The 18,921-nt window shown below is 38.1% G+C and overlaps 6 protein-coding genes across 6 annotated transcripts; 2 read left to right on the forward strand and 4 right to left on the reverse strand.

Annotated features, from left to right (window-relative positions):
- Nucleotides 1-72: 72 nt before the first annotated feature.
- On the reverse strand, nt 73-1,133 carry LOC108811639 (uncharacterized). Its single transcript, XM_018583723.2, has 2 exons — nt 495-1,133; nt 73-386 (listed from the first exon to the last, which is right to left on the reverse strand). The coding sequence occupies exons 1-2, from the start codon at nt 888-890 to the stop codon at nt 129-131; spliced, it is 654 nt and encodes a 217-aa protein (XP_018439225.1). The 5' UTR covers nt 891-1,133; the 3' UTR covers nt 73-128.
- A 121-nt stretch (nt 1,134-1,254) lies between these two features.
- Nucleotides 1,255-3,116, reverse strand: LOC108811640 (peptidyl-prolyl cis-trans isomerase CYP22). Its single transcript, XM_018583724.2, has 7 exons — nt 2,740-3,116; nt 2,629-2,652; nt 2,415-2,502; nt 2,221-2,313; nt 2,036-2,068; nt 1,769-1,825; nt 1,255-1,617 (listed from the first exon to the last, which is right to left on the reverse strand). The coding sequence occupies exons 1-7, from the start codon at nt 2,949-2,951 to the stop codon at nt 1,507-1,509; spliced, it is 618 nt and encodes a 205-aa protein (XP_018439226.1). The 5' UTR covers nt 2,952-3,116; the 3' UTR covers nt 1,255-1,506.
- Nucleotides 3,117-3,364: 248 nt separating this feature from the next.
- On the forward strand, nt 3,365-6,183 carry LOC108811641 (sodium/pyruvate cotransporter BASS2, chloroplastic). The gene is made up of 13 exons (XM_018583725.2): nt 3,365-3,638; nt 3,720-3,822; nt 3,944-4,061; nt 4,157-4,198; nt 4,289-4,402; nt 4,484-4,546; nt 4,629-4,756; nt 4,859-4,940; nt 5,115-5,166; nt 5,255-5,352; nt 5,439-5,597; nt 5,692-5,781; nt 5,875-6,183. Exons 1-13 carry the CDS (start codon nt 3,536-3,538, stop codon nt 5,950-5,952), a joined length of 1,230 nt encoding a protein of 409 aa, XP_018439227.1. The 5' UTR covers nt 3,365-3,535; the 3' UTR covers nt 5,953-6,183.
- Nucleotides 6,184-6,438: 255 nt separating this feature from the next.
- On the reverse strand, nt 6,439-13,195 carry LOC108812075 (uncharacterized). The gene is made up of 14 exons (XM_018584228.2): nt 12,715-13,195; nt 12,541-12,630; nt 12,316-12,378; nt 12,005-12,091; nt 11,765-11,917; nt 11,541-11,677; nt 11,112-11,346; nt 10,857-10,967; nt 9,642-10,700; nt 9,308-9,568; nt 8,705-8,890; nt 7,440-8,594; nt 6,950-7,303; nt 6,439-6,851 (listed from the first exon to the last, which is right to left on the reverse strand). Exons 1-14 carry the CDS (start codon nt 13,129-13,131, stop codon nt 6,648-6,650), a joined length of 4,512 nt encoding a protein of 1,503 aa, XP_018439730.2. The 5' UTR covers nt 13,132-13,195; the 3' UTR covers nt 6,439-6,647.
- Nucleotides 13,196-14,991: 1,796 nt separating this feature from the next.
- Nucleotides 14,992-16,089, forward strand: LOC108808787 (F-box protein At3g57590-like). Its single transcript, XM_018580885.2, has one exon. It carries the CDS (start codon nt 14,992-14,994, stop codon nt 16,087-16,089), a length of 1,098 nt encoding a protein of 365 aa, XP_018436387.2.
- A 683-nt stretch (nt 16,090-16,772) lies between these two features.
- Nucleotides 16,773-17,804, reverse strand: LOC108810362 (uncharacterized). Its single transcript, XM_018582479.2, has one exon. The coding sequence runs from the start codon at nt 17,600-17,602 to the stop codon at nt 16,994-16,996; it is 609 nt and encodes a 202-aa protein (XP_018437981.1). The 5' UTR covers nt 17,603-17,804; the 3' UTR covers nt 16,773-16,993.
- Between the last annotated feature and the right edge of the window lie 1,117 nt (nt 17,805-18,921).

Here is an 18,921-nt window from a genome sequence, read left to right on the forward strand (position 1 = left end):
GGTTTCTAAGCATCTCATTGCACAAATTTGTAAAATCTTAACATAGTAGGTTCCATGGTACAAACAAACAAAAAAAGTAAAAAGCCTCGAGTTTAGCAGATACTAGTAACTAAATGACGCACAAGTGATTAGAGAGACTTGAAGTAGAGGTGGTGATCAGAGAAGAGAACCCTATAAGCTAGCTTGCATCTACACTTCAACCTAATAACAAACCCATCTCCAGATCTCTCTATCCTCATCCCTTCTCCACAATCTTCTTCTTCTTCTTTTTCTTCCTCATAAGCATCATAGTTAGTCTCCTCGCGATTGATCTCCTCATAAGCATCATAGTTAGTAGTCTCTTCTTGATCGATCTCCTCCACGTGAGTGTTAACCATCTTCATCGTCTGTTATTTTATTTATTAGTAAACAACCAAAATTTAAAGATTCTCTATTAGTAGTTAAAAAAACCACATAAGAGAAGAAAAATGCTTTTTAATTATATAACAAGCAACCTCTTTATCAGGAGTCTTGGAAGCAGACAGCGTCGTTTCTTGCTTCTCGGAAACAGAGCTTAAGTGGGAACAAAGGATGTGGCCAGCGGCGAGATTCGGGTAGTGAGTAGTCGGGTCTTCGATGGTAGAGGAGGAATGGGGTTCATGATAGGTGGAGGAGCGAAGAGGAGAGGTGATGAAGATTGGGTCTTGAGAGGAGAGTCTCCTGCGTTTGGGATGATCGGATTCGTCGGAAACAGGGGAGGAGCGTTTCAAGGGGCTGATATCAGGAGGAGGAGAAACGGGGGAGAAGAAGAAGGAGTCGTAAGTTGGTGGGGAGGAGAGGCGGAGGAGTGAGAGATCAATGTCGTTGATGCTCAGATTCGCACGGTCTTTAAACTCTTCTTGCATCATCATCTTCTTCTTCTTCTTTTTCTTGCTTGCTTGCTTGCTTTTTCCTTCTCGCTAGTTTCTCTGGAAACGAAAGCAAGTGTGAGGCTTGAATGAATATATATAGAGAAAGAAGGGTCAAATGTAACGTAACGACTAACGACTTAAAAAAGGGCGCGCGTCTTGATGTGAATCTATCCGTCTTCGGTTTAAAGATTCCGGTTTAGGTGAGAGTATTCTAAAACAAAACTATAATGAAAAATAAGTAATTAACCAGAGAGCCTACGAAACATGTCAACGAGGTAAGACTTCTGTTGATTGTGATTCTCTTTTGGTTGAAGCTTCCCTTTTACTAATGAAGTTTTTTGACAAATATTAGTAGAGCTATGAATATGAAAAGGGTCTCATTTTCACTCACAAGTTAATGATCTCCAAAACCAAAGTTTACAAGTGGCTTTTGCTTTCGGAAATGTTGACCAACCAACCAAAGTGAAAGAAAAAGAAAACTAAATGACAAAATGTTTAAAGCTTAAGTCACATATGCGTAACGTTTACAACTATAAATTAAAGCTTTGGCCTCACCACTACATTCCTCCTTCAGAAGACAATGTTCTTCAAGTCATCTCATGGCTAAAAGCATTTCTCACATCTCCCCACACTCTGTAATAACAACAGCAAGCTTAGGACGGTTGTTTGGTCCAACAGCCACGTTCTCAATCTTCCGCACCACCAATAACCCATCTCCCAGCACTCTCTGTGCCATAAATAAAAGAAGAATTTGTAATGAGTCATAACAACACTGTTACCAACTTATGTGCACAACTATATATGGCTTTTAAGTTTTTTTCCTAGTGAGACAATCTGAGTTATAATGCAAATGCGTGGATGTGAAAAGAGGACATTACCCCAAAGACAACATGCTTGTTGTCAAGCCACTCGCATTTTGCACAGCTGATGAAGAACTGCAATGCCAAGAACAAAGGTGTAATTATAGACTATAAATGAGACCACTGTATGCCCAACCAGCTACTAACACATCCGACTTTTTTTTTTTTTAAGTTTATCAATTAGATTAGCATCACATTGAAGAGCAGAAGACATCAAATGCACACTGCTTTGCATTATCCACACATGTAAGTAAGTAAGGCCATTGCCAATGAGACTGAAATTACCTGGCAACCATTAGTGTCTGGCCCACTATTTGCCTACAAGAAACGAAAGAGAGCCGTTATATTATTAGTGAACAAAGTCATGAATAAAAAAAGAACATTTGAAAGGGAACTGGTTCCACATATGTTTATTTAAATTTACAATTCAAGTTTAGACAAAAATTCAGAAAGCTAAAAAAGGCAAATACCATGGAGAGCAATCCAGGTCCAGTATGTTTGGCAGTAAAATTCTCATCAGCGAACTGGTGGCCATAGATTGACATGCATCCACTACCATCATTCTAGCAGAGAATTTAGTTAAAAGATGAGAGAAGAAACCAAAGAGATTCTTTCTAGTTAAAAAAAAAACAAAAAAGGGGTAGAGTAAATAATATTAACAGACCTTAAGAAAATCACCACTTTGAATCATAAAATCCTTGATGACTCTGTGAAACTGACATTCTTTGTAACCAAGTGGCTTCCCAGCCTTTCTGCAAATTCACCACCCAACAAAGCACCAGATGAAAGAAGCAACAAAGTGAATGACTTTATGCTCTCATAAATCTCATGAGGCGATGCAATAAGATGCAGGAGAGAAGGTAAGAGTATTAGTATACCTGAGTTCACCAGTACAGAACTGCCTGCAAAGTTGAAAAGGACAAGACTTTTACTTAAGAATCAGAATCAGCTCCGAAGGATATAGAGAAGGAGAAGAAGAGAGGGAGGACCTGAAGTTTTCAGCAGTTTTGGGAGCAATGTCGGCGAAAAGCTCCATCTTGATACGACCAGCGGGGATACCACCAATAGAGACGTCGAAGAAGACGACAGGGTTTTTAGGGTTGGGTGGTCTGACGTGCCACTCCACGTTTCCACCGCCGCTTGCAGGAGCTGCTGATGCTGCTGTTGGTCCCGCCACGATTCCTCCTCCTCCAGAACTCATCGGAACTCAAACTTTTCTTCTTCTCTCTCTCTCTCTCTCTCTCTCAGTGACTTCGGAGAAAACAAAAAGAGAGATGCTTTGTTCTTCTTCCTTCTCTGTCTCTATTGCTTTATTGATCGAATCGATTCTCTTCTCCGACCAACGCCTAAACAAAACAGTAGTGAAAGAAAGAAAGAAAGCTCTTCTGTCTTATTGGGCTCAGATTCGTACTTACTTGGGCTTCAACTCTTTAAGTGGCGAAATTTGCAATAAAACCCTCCAACTTTCTATTTATTTCTAAAAAGTTCAGTTGCAAAGAAAAAACGAATTGCATTTTTTATCTTTTTTTTTTTTACATTACATGTTGCATGTCTAAAATAAAAGAAACTGAACCGTTACATAAATTTCTTGGAGATATTTTTGCAGGATAGGATTTCTGGAGATTTCCTAAAAAAATGAGTGGCTCTTCTCATCTCCCACCAAATCACATAACAAAGGCTCCCTCACCTCCACAAAACCCTTTCTCCTCCTGTGTTTTTGGAGTTATCTTCTCTCATTTTTTCTCAAAGTCTCTTTCTCTGTGATCCCATCCTAAAACCCTTCCCATGACCATGGCCTCTATCTCTAGAGTTTTGCCGACACACGGCAGAGTAAGGAGCCAATGGCTTCCTGCTCTTACTACGACAAGATCTCAAACTCAATCTTTAGGTATATACAGATATTATACAAAAGTCTCTCTCTCTCTCTTTTTCTTGTTTTCCTGAATCATTTTTGTGTGTGTGTTTTCAGATTGTCTAAACCTGTTTCCTGTTAGTAAAACTGGAATAAGTTTGCGGGTTCAGAGAAGTAAACCTTTAAGATCTGTCTTTGCGCTTGACTCAGCTTCCTCCAGGTTATCTTTGGTGACTAGATAAGAGTCCCATGCATTCATGATGTTCTGTTTTGATCTATTTATACATGTGTGCTGTCCTTTGTTTGTTTTTTAAGATGTGATCATTGTAATTTTTTAACAGGAGCAGCAAGGTTGCTTGCAATGCTGCTGCAGATTTGTCAGGTGAAAGCAGCAGTCCTAAAGAACTTAGCCAGTACGAGAAGACTATTGAGCTTTTGACCACTCTTTTCCCACTTTGGGTATACCTTCTACTCTACTCTGATTGAACTCTATATATATATATATATGCATGCATTTGATTTCTCACAATGGTGAATGTTTGTTTGGTGTGCAGGTTATTTTGGGAACACTTGTTGGCATCTTCAAGCCATCTTTGGTATGCTTCTTCCTTTGGTTTATGTATTACAATCTGTGTTTCTCCTGGGGCTAATAGATTAATTGTCTACTCTTTTTTTTTTTTTTGTAGGTTACATGGCTGGAAACAGACCTTTTTACTCTAGGTCTGGGGTTTCTCATGCTCTCCATGGGGTTAACTCTTACCTTTGAAGACTTCAGAAGATGTTTACGTAACCCTTGGACGGTGAGACCCAATGAATGAACCACTGATGTATTAATTCTTTACTCTTTTACATAGGTTAACATTTTTGGAGCTTTTCTGCAGGTTGGGGTTGGTTTTCTTGCTCAGTACATGATCAAACCAGTGCTAGGTTTTCTCATTGCAATGGTATGCTTCCCTTTAGTAGTGTGTCTATATGCATTTGATGATTGTGGATGAGGCAACTTTAATGCAAACATCTTTTTTGTAGACACTTAAGCTTTCGGCACCTCTTGCGACTGGTCTTATCCTGGTCTCATGCTGCCCTGGAGGACAGGCCTCCAACGTTGCAACCTACATTTCCAAGGGGAACGTTGCGCTCTCTGTTCTCATGACAACGTATGTATTTTTATTTTCACTTTTTTTTTCTCTCGTTCTTGAATGTGGTTGGAGGAGGCCTCAGTGCTTTTTATAGATAATAATAGGTTCTCTAATTTGTAGGTGTTCAACCATTGGAGCTATTATAATGACTCCTCTTCTCACTAAGCTTCTTGCTGGCCAGCTTGTTCCTGTTGATGCTGCTGTGAGTTTTCTTTCCTAACTATTTGTTCTGTTATTGTAGCTTATAAGATAACATTTCATTTTAGACAAAAACATGAGTTATCTTAATTCAGTATATAAGCTATTGAATGATTAAAGTAGAGAGAAGCAAAAGTATAAGTTTATAACAAGCACACTTTTTTTATATATATATCAGGGACTTGCTCTTAGCACTTTTCAAGTAGTGTTGGTGCCTACCATAGTTGGAGGTAAGTATTGTGCTCAGATGTTTCAAGAACAATTCATTTGCCTTTACTCCTCAGGGATTTATACGTCTTTATATGCATTGTGTGACAGTTCTGGCCAATGAGTTCTTTCCTAAATTCACGTCGAAGATTATATCAGTGACACCTCTAATCGGAGTCATTCTGACCACTCTTCTCTGTGCTAGCCCTGTAAGTAAAATTCATATAAACCAGAAACATTTCTTTATCGAATGTTAAGGAGTGAAAGTAGTACTGACTCTTTCTCTTGTGAAAAGATTGGACAAGTTTCAGCGGTTTTGAAAACACAAGGAGCTCAACTTATACTCCCTGTGGCACTCCTTCACGCTGCAGCCTTTGCTATTGGCTATTGGATTTCAAAGTTCTCTTTCGGCGAGTCTACGTCCCGTACCATTTCTATAGAGTGTGGAATGCAAGTAAGTTCATTTCTCCTACAAGAATATGATTATTGCCGTTTGTTTTGTTACAGATTCTTTATTAAGAAACGTTATTTGTTTTTGTGAACCGCAGAGCTCAGCGCTGGGGTTCTTGCTAGCACAAAAGCATTTCACAAACCCTCTTGTGGCTGTTCCTTCTGCAGTCAGTGTCGTCTGCATGGCGGTAAGTTTATCATAGGCATTGTTTTTTTTTTGGAACCAAGTGTAGTCTATGTTGAATGGAATTAATGTAAGTATGTTCGATTGCATTCTTCAGCTCGGCGGGAGTGGCTTAGCCGTGTTCTGGAGGAACCAACCGATTCCAGAAGATGACAAGGATGACTTCAAAGAGTGAAAGAATGAAGTAGGAGAATCTATTTTGTGTGGTTTGTTGTAATGTTTGTAGACTTTGCTGCTCCCTTGGATTTTTATTGAAAGACATAAAACAAGATCTGTGTTAGGAAGACAAAAGCAAGATCTTGCATGTTCAATTTGTTGTCAATTTTTGTTTTGGTTATTATGCTGAACTATAGATTATCCATCTACTTGTATTAATTTATTTGGCAAGACATGCCTCCTGCTGTGATGTGCTAGCCCAAGACCTGAGCAATAAGCAGTCCTTAAACTAGGTTGGATGACTGATGTGATAACATCCATGGCCATTATCCCAAAATGCGAAATGAGAGGTTTCATTTCCTCCTTGTCCCAACATTCGAAGATGTCTATCAGTTTCTGTACGAATTTTTGAACAACGAGAGTGATATTGCCCTCAGTGACTCCCCATACCCATCAAGTTTATAATGAAATACCTCATGATCAGATCACTATTAGACAAATAACATTTTATCTCAGAAGTTCGAGTATTTTGATTTAGAAAACCACGAAATGAAAACTCAAATACAAGTGTAACAAAGACAGTCGGTGGGGAAGCCATCCAAGTTTAGTTTACTACTACACCAGAATTTACTCAGTACAATTTAAGAAGATATCCTACATAAGCAAACAAATTGAGCTCATCCCTTCTTTTATCCCATTCGAACCTCACATCATCTAATTCTCATCAGCCTTTCCATTCTCACCGCTAACTCCATTGTCCACCTCCATCTCCGTCGATGTTCCATCAACCAACTCTGGCTGTATGGTCTTCTCAGATTCACCATCTTCACCTACAACTGAATCACTCTCCTCCATGTCTTGGTTGCCGTCTTCGATTTGTGGCATGTTATTCTGGTATTGCTCATACACGCCTTGTGCCTGTTCCTCCCAAAAGAAATTAACATACATTCAACAAACCAGTTTCGAAAACAAAACAAAAATTAGTTATCCAAGCAAAACTAGTTTTGTGTCTTTACCATGTAGAACTCGTTCATCCTGTCGTGAACTATGTGTGCCATCTCTTCAGCATCATGAACAAAATAAGGATTTCCAACTTCATCCACCGCACGATCTGTATAAGCTGATGTGTTTTCGCTCAGGTTGAGGCCGAGTCGATCGGGTCTTTTCAGAAGAAGTTGAAACGTTGGTTGCAGTTCATAGCATTGCTCAAAGAGGGAGCGGCGGCAGAACACATACAGACCGAGCCGAGCACGTGACATTGCAACTACCAACCTTCTCACATCACGTAGATGTCCAACGAAGCGTGTTCGTACAAGAGACAGCAAAATGAAGTCATTCTGTTGTCCTTGGAACTTGTCCACTGTAGTCACCTGAGAAAATAATGGAAGCATTATATACACACACAAACGCATTGTCAAACTCGCTCGTATTCCTACAAGTAGACTATGTCATGTACATGATAAATATCATATGAACATCTATTATATACTTGAATGGATATTGTACCTTGCTAGGCGGGCCGATGAAAGCATAGGGAACACAACGACGGTTGATAACATCACGGATTAAGAGCTTCTGCCCATTATACGTCGTCAATATCGATATCTTATTAGCAGGATATCCTAGCAATCTCATGTATATATAGACACTGACGATATATTCAGCTTCTCCCTGATTTTGATAAAACCATGGAGATGGTGTTGACTCTCCTCTCCCTTCGTAATCAGGCACATTAATCAACTGATAGTCGTATGAGAATCCAGCGTTTGCTCTATGAAAGACGGGTGCTTCCTTAACGATGGAAAGGTCTCCCAAGTCTCTGTATCTCCAGTTGTACAGTTTGGCTAAGCTTGGCCTGGCTCTTCCTTGAGCATTAAGCTCAATATACGGAATACCAAGACGCACAAACCTCGTAAACAGACTCTGATCCATGTGACTGTATTTCTGGAAAGCCATATTCTTCACCACGGGCGGCAGTTGGTGGTGATCACCAATCAGTATACAGCGCTTGAGTCGTGCATGGCCATCTTCTTGCCTCTGAAGCAACATTGGTATGAAAGTCTCAATTTCCAGAATCTGAGCACTTTCTTCCATCAATAAGTTGTCATACTTGAATCCCAACTTAAGAAAATCTCTCCTCTTTAGGGCTGCATGGGTGCACGTCATTGCTACAATCTTTGCTTGTTTGGTCATCAGATAATTTGCTCTATCAGCAGTAGATTTGAGCAGTTCAAAGGCCCTACACTCTTCTAGCTCTTGGAACACAGTCTTGAGATGAGAGAAACAACCTTTAGCTGCTCTCATGTCTTTCTCAAATGACTCCCCACTAAAAACAGGCTTAGGCGTGTCTGAGAAGAATTCTTTGAACGGGAAGCGATCTTGAACAAAGGATGGATTGCTTTCATTTCCAGCACAAGCAGCAAGAAATAGCTCCCACCGCGAGTAGACATGAAGCAACCAGAAATACCCAGCTGTTTCACAAGTATAACCTACATCCTCTGGAATTTGAAGAGATCTTGCTAGTCTCTCAACCTCGCTGAGCAGTTCTAAACGTCGAACAAGCATCGCATTGACACGTCCTTGTCTGCTGAAGTCAAGATCAGTGGCAAGCTCTTGTTCACCTTGACCCAAACGAAGTAGATACCGCGCTGGCACATCCCTCTGAAAATAACAAACCACGCAACATTTGTATGTCAGAACCAGCTAAAGTTTTAAGCCATAAGATACTACTCCGTGTAATAAAAAAGCACGCAGAGAGATGCCAGTAGTACCTCCATTATCTTCTCAAAAAGATCATTCAAAGCCTGATTTGAATGAGTGATAATCAAGGTCCTTTGAGAAGGACAGTTGTGATATAGCACATTTAAGATTTGCACTGCTGTATCAGTCTTTCCGGTACCTGGTGGACCCACCACCATAGTTAGCCCAGGCTGAATACCAGAGATAATCGCTCCAACCTGCAGGACAATAGTAGATATGGTTTGATCACAACTCGCAACTAAAAAACTTACACCTTGAATCCAAACTATATGTCGAATAGCATGAGGAAAAATTCCATCACTGAGGGGGAAAAATGTTTTTGAACATCAGGTAAAAGTTTCTTCGAACGAAATTGAATAGCATGAGAACAATATCGTTCAAAGAGACGAACCAAAACCAAATGCTTTACTATACACAATGAGGCCGCATAAAGATGATGAGTAGCATTCTCGTATGACTTCTTCTATAAGGATATATGAATTCTAAGATTATAAATTTCTCATTATTCAAAGAATTTTCACGATTAACAAAAGCTTATGAGCATAGCAGCACAACATAATAAAATGGTCCTAATAAAATGAGAATACTGCTCTGAGGATGAGAATTAATAGTACCTGCGTAGGTGTAAATTTAACTGAGTTCTGCTTCGGCTGGTCCTGAGGATAAGGCCCTGGGTCAGGTGGGGTATATGCCTCAACAATAAGTTTCTCCTTTGGGGATACATCCACCATATCAGCATTGTCTGCTGGATTTATTTCAGATATCTTATTTCCAGAAAGAGCATTAGCATTCCCTTTTAGTGTCTTTGGAAGAGTGATTCTAAAGGGAGGCCTTGGATCCAGAACTTCCTCACCATCAGAACTGACGAAAGATACCTAAAATGCAAGAGTCATGTTAGACATGGAAAAAGAAGCAGTTTTACATAAACCAAAGAAAATAATTACTAACCTCATAATCTGGAAAACTTTCGCCGAGATGATTTGCATCAAGGAAAGTATCTTTGAAGTCCACAGTTTTCAATAGGTTTGGCATATTAGGCCACTGTGCAGCAGAAGGATTTCCATACCCAAGAAATACGTTATGCAACCACTCCGGAACAATACAATATTCGTTCATGAGATCTCTGATAGATTCCAGAATAGCCTTGAAGTTGTTCTCTTTTGGTTTTCTCCTCATTAGCACATTAAATGTACCATACACATCCTCAGCACCTTTTTCAGCAATGTCTGTAACATCTATGTGATACTGTGCAGCATCTAGAGCGACAGTCACCGTCCTCATATCACCTTTTGGGGGCTTCCATTCATCCCGTTTAACTTTTCCAGAGAAATCATTCATCAGATTTCCTTCCTCGTCACGGATATCAATGACTTCACAACCACGAACATACTGAAGCCCAAGCCTCTGAGGCACTGTAGCTTTATCAGCTTCCTCAGCACCTAATGGCTCAAATGAAGGGCGTATACACAGCAAAAACAGCACATCATGCTCTTTAAGGGAATTCCATTCAGACCTTATCTGTGTTCTGTAACTCTTAATATTGAAGGTAACTTCTGCAGTCACAGATGATGGCTTCTCTTCTCCAATATTAGGCTGCTTCACCTGAGAGATTTTGAATCCATTAATCGGAACGGCCATTCGTGACCAACCACGAAATGCAGTTTCTCCCTCGTTATCTATGTGTGCAAGAAGATGTGGTACAGCTTCCTGTATATCTTCACGAATCTCATAGGTAGATTCTAGACGGAAGAGATTGAAGTTTCTAAGGAGGTAATCGTGGAGTGTTAGAAACTGAAGATTAAGCTTTGGGAGAGCAAGGCAACCTTCCCCAGAATAGTTAATGCTTGGAATAACACTTTCGTCCCACATGATTTGCTCATTTGGGTACAAAGGCAGAGCGTTTATGGCTTCTTTCTGAGACTGTTGCTTCTCAAAGGAGGAGACAACGACCTCAGTCAGAAAATCCTTACTATCTGCCCAGGGATCATGTTTTGAAACCAGTTTGAGCTGCACAAAAGCAAATGAAAATGAGACCCAATGTAGGTGGCAAGGTGTATTATTGTCGTAAGTGAAACTATAAGGGAAGAAAAGTATATTAACTAAAAAAAACTAGAATCAGTAGCAACAAGATTCCATAAAGGTGTGAACCTTCCAGATATATACCTTTGAGCAGACAACATCCCTTAAATCTTCGAGAGAAAGCGCAGACAACCTCTTCCGGAGATCAGAACTCTTGTGAACTGAACCAATATTAGCCAAAGCCACATCTCGCAACTAAAGCAAACAAGATAACAAAAAAGTGACAATTTAGAGAAGACAATCCCAAAATATTATTAGAGAATAAGGAAGAAAACAAAAATAAAACCGTGGGACGCAAAACTACCTATCTATTAGAAAACCATGGTTACAAGTAAATACCTTGGGTATTTTCTTAAAGGCAAGTAGCTGAAACGCCATAAAACGATCGTAATGAAATTGAAGAGCTTCCTCATCAGTTAATTGTGTTCCATCATGATCCTTAATCTCAAACTTCTCGTAGAACTGTAACAAGTCAACTAACTGGGCAAAAAGCTTCCCCTTTTCATGTTTGTATAGGACACTAAGTCGACATTTGGCAACAACCGCTATATCCGCCACAAGAGGTCTTAAGTATCTGTAGTAATCAAGATCAAGAGATGGAGAAATAAAAAGATAAGGCCGAGTAAAAGAACGGTAAAGATATAGACACAGCGTATCAAGATTAATAAAGGAGATACTACCAGGACAAAAAAACACCTAGAACACAGAATACAAATCTTGACCTACTACAAATAACTTGCAAAGAGCCCTGGTGTGAAATATTAATACCTTCTTGTTGGAAGTTGGTTAAGCATATCAATGAGAAATTCCATGAATCTCTCGCAATATAAGACAGAAGAATCATCGACCAATTGAAATCCAGCAGTATCATCACCCTCATCCGCAAAAACTCCGTGATCAAGAACCTGGAATAAAATATATGAGTTTGCATAATATGCGAAAATACTTGATGAACATAGACCACTTCAGCCTAATAAAAACAGGTATATTACCTCGACGAATTCTTCAATAAGGCTTCGAACAAAATTTGCTTCAGGTGATGAGGATGGATCAAATTGCTCTCCCTTAGACATTGCCTCAGCAGCCCACTTCTTTGATAACCTCTTCCACTTTTTTATCAGATCAGGTTGAAGGCAGAGCTCCATCTACAGTTGTGAAAATCAGTGATGACATCAGATCCATTAGAAATACTATACCATCTTAAACAAAATTTGTGGGACTGGTATCCTTACCTGGAAACGTCCATAAGACAAACTGTGCCAAGATTGTAATCCTGCTAGACTTAGAACAGTCTCATTAACCACCGCGTCTTCCAAACTCTGTAACATCACGCAGATAAGGATATTGAAGAAAACAAGAAATAAAAAAAAAACGATCTCGAGCCAAAAGGTTGTACGAAGGAGCATACAGTTTTACTGTCAGCTATTACTGCTTAGCTGCTTACTATATAATAAACTTAGGATCTTGAGCCATGTGCAGCAGCAGCAACCCAATACAATTTGCTACCGATATAACAACATTATATTCAAGAAACAGAACAGACCTGGAAAGCATTGATCATGAAAACCAGATAATTAGTCTTCTCTGCAATAGTCAAGTCTCTTCCCTACAATAGTAATCCAAAGACAACATAAATATACAAATGGTGTAACAGTTGGTGATTATGATTTATCACTATGCCCCCAAATCTATAGCAAAGTCTTAAAGCAGTGAATCCATTAAAGCACAAGTAGAAAATCCAAATTATCTGAATAAGAGCACCACACACCTCTTTAAGGCGAAGAACCTTCTGAAGAAACTTCTTGAACAGATCTTCATTATCATGAAAGCAAATCCAAGCAGCCACATTCTCCCGAAACTACAAAAAAAAACGAATTCAACTTCATATGTTTACCAAATCATTCACAAACAGTCAGATATGCAACGAACATCAAAAGCTCACCTTCTCGTTAATCATAAGAATCATCGACATAACATGCTCAAACGTCGCCGTCTCGGGATCGAAATTAGGCCACAGATAGTTCTCCAAGTACTGACTCACTTCCAGAACCATCACTCTCTGCAGCGGAACCGGTTTACGGCCGCTAACCACCCTCAGCTCCGTCGCGTAAATCTCCTTGACGACCTCCGGATCGAACGGTTTCTCAGGCGACTTGCCTCCGGTCTTGATCCAGCTCTCCTCGGCGATCTTCGTCAGCCTGTCCTGCTGAATCTCCGATAGAGTGATGGAGCTCGGGAGATTGGATCCAGGCTTCGACTCGAGAGGTTTGTCAGCGGGATTGATAGGTGGCTCGAGTGGATACTCGGCGACTCTGTGGCGCTTGAAGTCGTAGGTGCCTGTTCCGTAGACCTTCGTCATCTTCACGCGGAAGTGGGATGAGAAAGTACGGCGGGATTTAGGGCTTAAGCCTTCGCGGAGGACTGGAGGAGAAGTTCGTCGACGTAGTAGAAGATAAAAGACGGTATTTACGACCCGAACCAACCCGAGTTTAATTATTGGGCTGATGGATCTGGGCCGAGATATGAGCTCGAGAAGTGTTTTAGTCAAATATCAAACCAAACCGGGAACTAAGAATTTTGGAATCGAACCAGAAACTGTGAGTTTTGGAATCGAACCGGAGTAAATATTCAATGAAAAACTCAAACCACTTAAAGATTAACACATGGCTGAGAATCTACTTTATTAAAACAACAGAAGTACACATATGGATTAACCCTAAGATTTACTATTTATTTACAAGTTTATGCCACTGAAGTATTTAATAATCCTACATTTAAGCAATTCATGTCTTTTCCTAATTTATTAAATAATTTCCTAAATCAGATTTTAAACTAAAAAAGATTTGAGAACAATAATTTTTTTTAAAAACGAGTTTCCTAAAAAATAGGCATTCTTTATTTTGCATTGCTCCTAATATTCATGTACGTATTTTATTATGGCCAAAAATGAGAATAGGTGCACATATCATAATGTTAGCCTAATAAACCATTTATAAATCATCTATGGCCAAAGTCATAATTTTTGAAAATCACCCGGCCCAAGTTATCATTTTCATATTTGTTTTTATTGTTTTTATTATTTTCTCAAGATAATGATTTAGGAATCTATTTTTACAAATCGTTTAAAACCTTTTTTCAAAAAATTCTGAAGGAAAATAAATTTCACTTTAGTAATATAGATTTTTATTCATAAATTATAAGTATAATTCTTTCATAATATAAGTCCAATTAGTTATAAATATTAGATTCGTTTATATGATGCATTGTGATATAATAGACAACTAAAATCACAAAGTATAATTATTTAAAGTAATAAATAAAATTGCTATGTTTTAAAATGTTATATCAAAATTATGTAATACAGTCACCGGTCAAGCTATAGAAATAAACAACAATAACGCAAGATTACTTTTTTTAACAAATTTATTTAATATAAATTATATTTCCAAATATGTTTATATATTTTATGTATTTATAAATTTATTTTATTTGGTTTAAGGGATGCTAAGATTTTGGAATTGAAAAAAAATGACCCACTCCTATATTATTTTTGTTTGGAAACTTAAAATTTTGTATCATAATATTTTATTTAACTTATAATTTTAATTTTAGTTTTTATTATAAATGTAAAAGATTAATTATCAATTTAAATTTGTATTTAAATATTACAAATACATAAACAAAATAAAAAAAAAAAAAAAATAAATACCCGCCTAGTCGGCCGGGTCAAAGTCTAGTATCTAATGAAAACCTACAAGTTTTTATTTTGAAATACTATGCCTTAAGTAGCACCTCCATTAGTGGAGTTCTAACTCAAAAGTATCTAACAAAATTAATAACATAACATTATAAAAGTAGAAAAGAGAGAGATATTATCAGACAAAACATCTCAAATTAGACTCTATGATAAGATAGTGTCTTTATACTATTCATCCACATGTTTACTTTTTAGTGGTTTAATGTCTACTTAAAATTAAAATTTAATTACTTGATAAAAGTGTAAATACAATAATTATTTTTACACAGATTTAGATATTCTACCATTAAGGTTGTTCTGAACTTCTATCTTTTTCATATTTTCCTTTGATGTTTAGATATCTATAGAGTTTAATGGAGATGCTCTTACTTAGGTCCCAATATATAATGGTAGTTGTGTGAGTTGTTTTCTCAAGATACCTCTCTCCTCTCAGTACCATCAGCGGTTAATAAAGCCATCATCATGAATAGAGCATATTCCATCCCGATAGATCTCATTCTCGAGATACTCTCAAGATTGCCTTCAAAATCAGTAGGGAGGTTTCATTGTGTGTCCAAGCTATGGCGATCCATGCTTAGTCGTCCATATTTCACAGAGTTGTACTTGACCAGGTCATCTGCTCGACCACGTCTCTTATTCACTGTCTACAGAAGTGGCGATGAGGACCTGCACTTCTACTCGTCGCCACAGCCTCAGATTCCGTATGAGAAGTCTTCTCTTGTAGTAGCGGCCGATTATCATACGACGTTCCCTTCAAGACGTTGTAACTATGCATGTGGTTTGATATGTTTCAGTGGAAGGTGCCACTCAGGAAAGGAAGCACTTGCTCTGATATGTAATCCTATCACGGGACAGTATGTGGAGTTACCTAAAGTGACCATGTACAATACGTCAGAAGCCTATTTAGGGTTTGATCCAGTTAACAAACAATTGAAGATATTGCTAGAGCATCATCCTTATTGTCCTCCAAGGGATCGTCATAAAATTTTGACATTAGGAGTTCCAAACCATGTGTGGAGGAGTAACATCGTTTGTCCAAAATACTACACTTCTTTTTGGGAAGGAATATGCATCAGTGGAGTTATATACTACGTGGCTCATGAAAACGGCATAGGAGTGATATTTTGTTTTGACGTTAGGTATGAGGAGTTTAAAGTTATTAAAGCAGAATGCTTTCGTTGTCATCAAGCTCCGAGATTGATAAACTACAAGGGTAGATTAGGTTTGATTACTTGGAATCCTGATTACCGTGGTCCTCCTGAGCTGCATATGTGGGTTCTACATGATGTCGAGAAACAAGAATGGTCCAATTATGTCTACCCTTTGCCTGAGAATGGTGCCATTGAACTCTACAAGTTCTCAATTGCTGGAATGACTACTACAGGTGAATTTGTTTTGTCTACGATCGATACATTACCGTTTTATGTTTTGTACTTCAATCCCGAAAAGAACACTCTCCGGAGTGTTGAAATCCAAGGTTTTGGTGAGAATGTTAGTAGAATTAGAGTCTTTGTAGACCATGTGGAGGATTTCAACTTTTTAAAAAGAGAGTCTAGCTAGTTTGGCTATGTTGTTGTGAGCTCTTATCATTTTGTTGGCTTATCATATTAATATACTTTCTTTCGGGTTTTCATCTCCATGCTCTACTTGTATTGTGATAGATATCAAATATCTCTACACGGACTTGGCATGTGCAAAGATGACGTGGACAAGGAAATATAGTAATTGAAAGACTCTAAGCGGTTCAGAAGCTTTGCCGTTGGATTCTGGAGGCAGCTAGAGATTGAAGAAGACGAGGTATAAATAGGAAAGCTCGAGTGATGTGGAGATCATGCTTATGATGTTGATGTGATTCAAGCGCTATGAGCTTGGAGGTGATGATCGCCATGAGATCATCTCTACGATCGCTATGAGATCGTATTTCTATCTGTTATAAGCGTCGTTGTTCTTGTAATCTGACATTGAAGATCAATAAAGGAGATAGAGATTTCTACACTCTATCATATTGCACGTTACTTGAAAGCAAAAGAACGTTTGACATCATAGTACTCAGCATTATGATTACATGTCACGTAGCAAATCTCGCTAGCAACTCTAATCATAGCAAGACCACCAATGTCAATGTTCTCAACCCATTTCTCTCCAAGCTAACTGCAGTAACATTATAGTATTCAAATGTTGTAAATATGAGGTAATGTGATGCAAAGCAATTAAATTAGTCGTTGGTTTATTTGCATCTACTGTTGACTTGAATTAAAATTTTCATTTTACTAAGTAATTGCACACAAACAAAAAGCCAAAGCTTTTCTTATTAACAGAAATAACATAAAAGAATATGAGAATCATCAAACAACAAAGAAAAAAAATATCATTCCTTTTAGCATAGAGTAACGTCTTGTGTAATATAAAACACCTGAAACGTCATTAGATTTGATCATCCATGCACACATGTCACAAACCCTGACTATTTCTTGGTCTGGCCTTGACCAGCTGCCGAGCCAACTTTACCTCCTCCAGCAGCACCACTAGTTCCTCCACCAGCACCACCAGCTCCACCGGCTGGAGCACCTCCGGCTTCAACCGTGGTAACTTTAAACCTTTTATCTCTTAACTCTCCCAAATTGACACTTAGACTCCTCTGCATAGTATTTGACTTTGTAAGAGGACGAGAATCTTTCTTGAACTGTGACATAGCTTCTCCGAGTTTGTTAAAGAAACCAAGAAACTCATCTTTAGCTCCACCTGGAAACATCTTCTTCAGAAGATGAAGCTGTCCCACGTAAAGCTCTCTCATATACTCTAACAACATCAAGACTCTCATGTCCATCTTCGATCCTTCATCTTCCTCACCATAGTCAACATCATCATCATGACGTTCTTCGTAAACTCTGTGGTAGATATCTCCCATGTCGCTGTATTGTCTCTTCATGCTTCCACTTCTTAGCCTCGTGGATTCAGAGTCATCGAACAATCCAAAGAAGAGACTGTTCTTGCAGCTTTTGTCTTCTTCGTCTTCCGTGGAATGATAACTCAGAGAGTTGATGCTAAGATCATGTTTCTTTCCCATAGACATAAGTATTAACCTATCACAACAAAAGTTGATTATCCTAAGTCTTTTGAGCAGCGTATCTTTGTGTTTCTGTGTTTGATTTGCTTTGTTTAGAATGTGGTTCAAGATCTGAGGAGGATCTTTAGATATAAAAAGATGAAAGTATGAATGATTTGGAAGCAAGCTTGTTGTGTTCCCGACTTGTCAACACGACGTTGGCACGACTTCTTCAACGTTGACTAGAAAGATATGGGTCCAAACCATTTGATTTTGTTGTTTGGGCTTTCAGCCAATCGTGAGGTGACAGTTGTATTAATTTGTGCCACGTTGTCACTATTCTTGAATGTTTCTTGGGAGAAGCTGCAAACTTGGGAGATATACAAAGTGATTACATTACACATTCATCGTAATCTATCTCGAAGACGTGTAGAAGAAGTTGACGATTATTATATAATATTAAGGTACTCATAACGGAGGAGGTTTATCTAATCTCTTAAACTTATGTTTATGTTTCTGATGGATTATGTTGAGGGAAAAGTTTGCACGATATATCTAACTTGAATAACTAAACTATATGATTATGTATGAAATTTGCTCGTAACTACAGTAGAATTTTAATTTATATCTAATTTTAAAAATATGATTTTAATTGTTTTGGGAAAGATTCTGCTGCAATATAGTTTTGATGGAAAACCATTCGAAATTTCAAATTTTCAAAATTCAATTTATTACAAATTTGTTGCTACCAAAACATGTCATGTCGTTAGAAAGTACTGTATTCGTATTTTTGAAAAGTAGTGTGAAGAATTCAAATAATTTTCAAAAAGAAAAAAGGAATTTAGTTTCAAAAGAAAAAGAAAAAAAGAATTCAAATATTAATACTCTCTCTATCCTCCTTATTCTAGAAAGCAATATGCGTGAGAAAGTCATATTATATCTTCCGGACACACCTTAGTGGACTAAAACCAAAAAAAAAAATCGTCGGTTCTCCCATAACGAAATGCTTTTGGTATGGTTCTGATTATTGATATATGCAGATACCAAACTTGTTTATATTTTTTCAGATATAAATCAAACATTTAAAACTATATAATATGATAGCCCTCTTCGTTAATTTGTGGGGTCAGAGGAGCCAAAAAAAAAATTAATTTGGGAGAGGACAAAAGAACATAATGCGCATTATCTTGCTCGTGTTACATGGAGAGGTTGGCTCCTCCTACCAATAATAAAAAGAGAAACCGGACCGACCAAAATCAATATCTTTATCAGTGCTTGTCCAAATCACAAAGTATTATTCAAAATTCAAGTCTGAACAAAATTCACGTAAAGTTATAAAGGCACTA

The sequence above is a fragment of the Raphanus sativus genome, chromosome 6 (assembly GCF_000801105.2).
Source record: "Raphanus sativus cultivar WK10039 chromosome 6, ASM80110v3, whole genome shotgun sequence".
NCBI lineage: Eukaryota > Viridiplantae > Streptophyta > Magnoliopsida > Brassicales > Brassicaceae > Raphanus > Raphanus sativus.

Coding starts and splice junctions, on each gene's coding strand:
- LOC108811639 (XM_018583723.2), bottom strand. CDS start 890: ATGATGATGCAAGAAGAGTTTAAAGACCGTGCGAATCTGAGCATCAAC. Junction 387..494: donor CCAAGACTCCTGATAAAGAG/GTTGCTTGTTAT, acceptor ATAAAATAACAG/ACGATGAAGATGGTTAACAC.
- LOC108811640 (XM_018583724.2), bottom strand. CDS start 2,951: ATGAGTTCTGGAGGAGGAGGAATCGTGGCGGGACCAACAGCAGCATCA. Junction 2,314..2,414: donor AAAGTGGTGATTTTCTTAAG/GTCTGTTAATAT, acceptor ATTCTCTGCTAG/AATGATGGTAGTGGATGCAT. Junction 2,069..2,220: donor GACCTGGATTGCTCTCCATG/GTATTTGCCTTT, acceptor CGTTTCTTGTAG/GCAAATAGTGGGCCAGACAC.
- LOC108811641 (XM_018583725.2), top strand. CDS start 3,536: ATGACCATGGCCTCTATCTCTAGAGTTTTGCCGACACACGGCAGAGTA. Junction 5,167..5,254: donor GGTGCCTACCATAGTTGGAG/GTAAGTATTGTG, acceptor ATTGTGTGACAG/TTCTGGCCAATGAGTTCTTT. Junction 5,598..5,691: donor CTATAGAGTGTGGAATGCAA/GTAAGTTCATTT, acceptor TGTGAACCGCAG/AGCTCAGCGCTGGGGTTCTT.
- LOC108812075 (XM_018584228.2), bottom strand. CDS start 13,131: ATGACGAAGGTCTACGGAACAGGCACCTACGACTTCAAGCGCCACAGA. Junction 8,595..8,704: donor TTTTTGAGAAGATAATGGAG/GTACTACTGGCA, acceptor TGTTATTTTCAG/AGGGATGTGCCAGCGCGGTA. Junction 7,304..7,439: donor TCATCGGCCCGCCTAGCAAG/GTACAATATCCA, acceptor TTATTTTCTCAG/GTGACTACAGTGGACAAGTT.
- LOC108808787 (XM_018580885.2), top strand. CDS start 14,992: ATGAATAGAGCATATTCCATCCCGATAGATCTCATTCTCGAGATACTC.
- LOC108810362 (XM_018582479.2), bottom strand. CDS start 17,602: ATGTCTATGGGAAAGAAACATGATCTTAGCATCAACTCTCTGAGTTAT.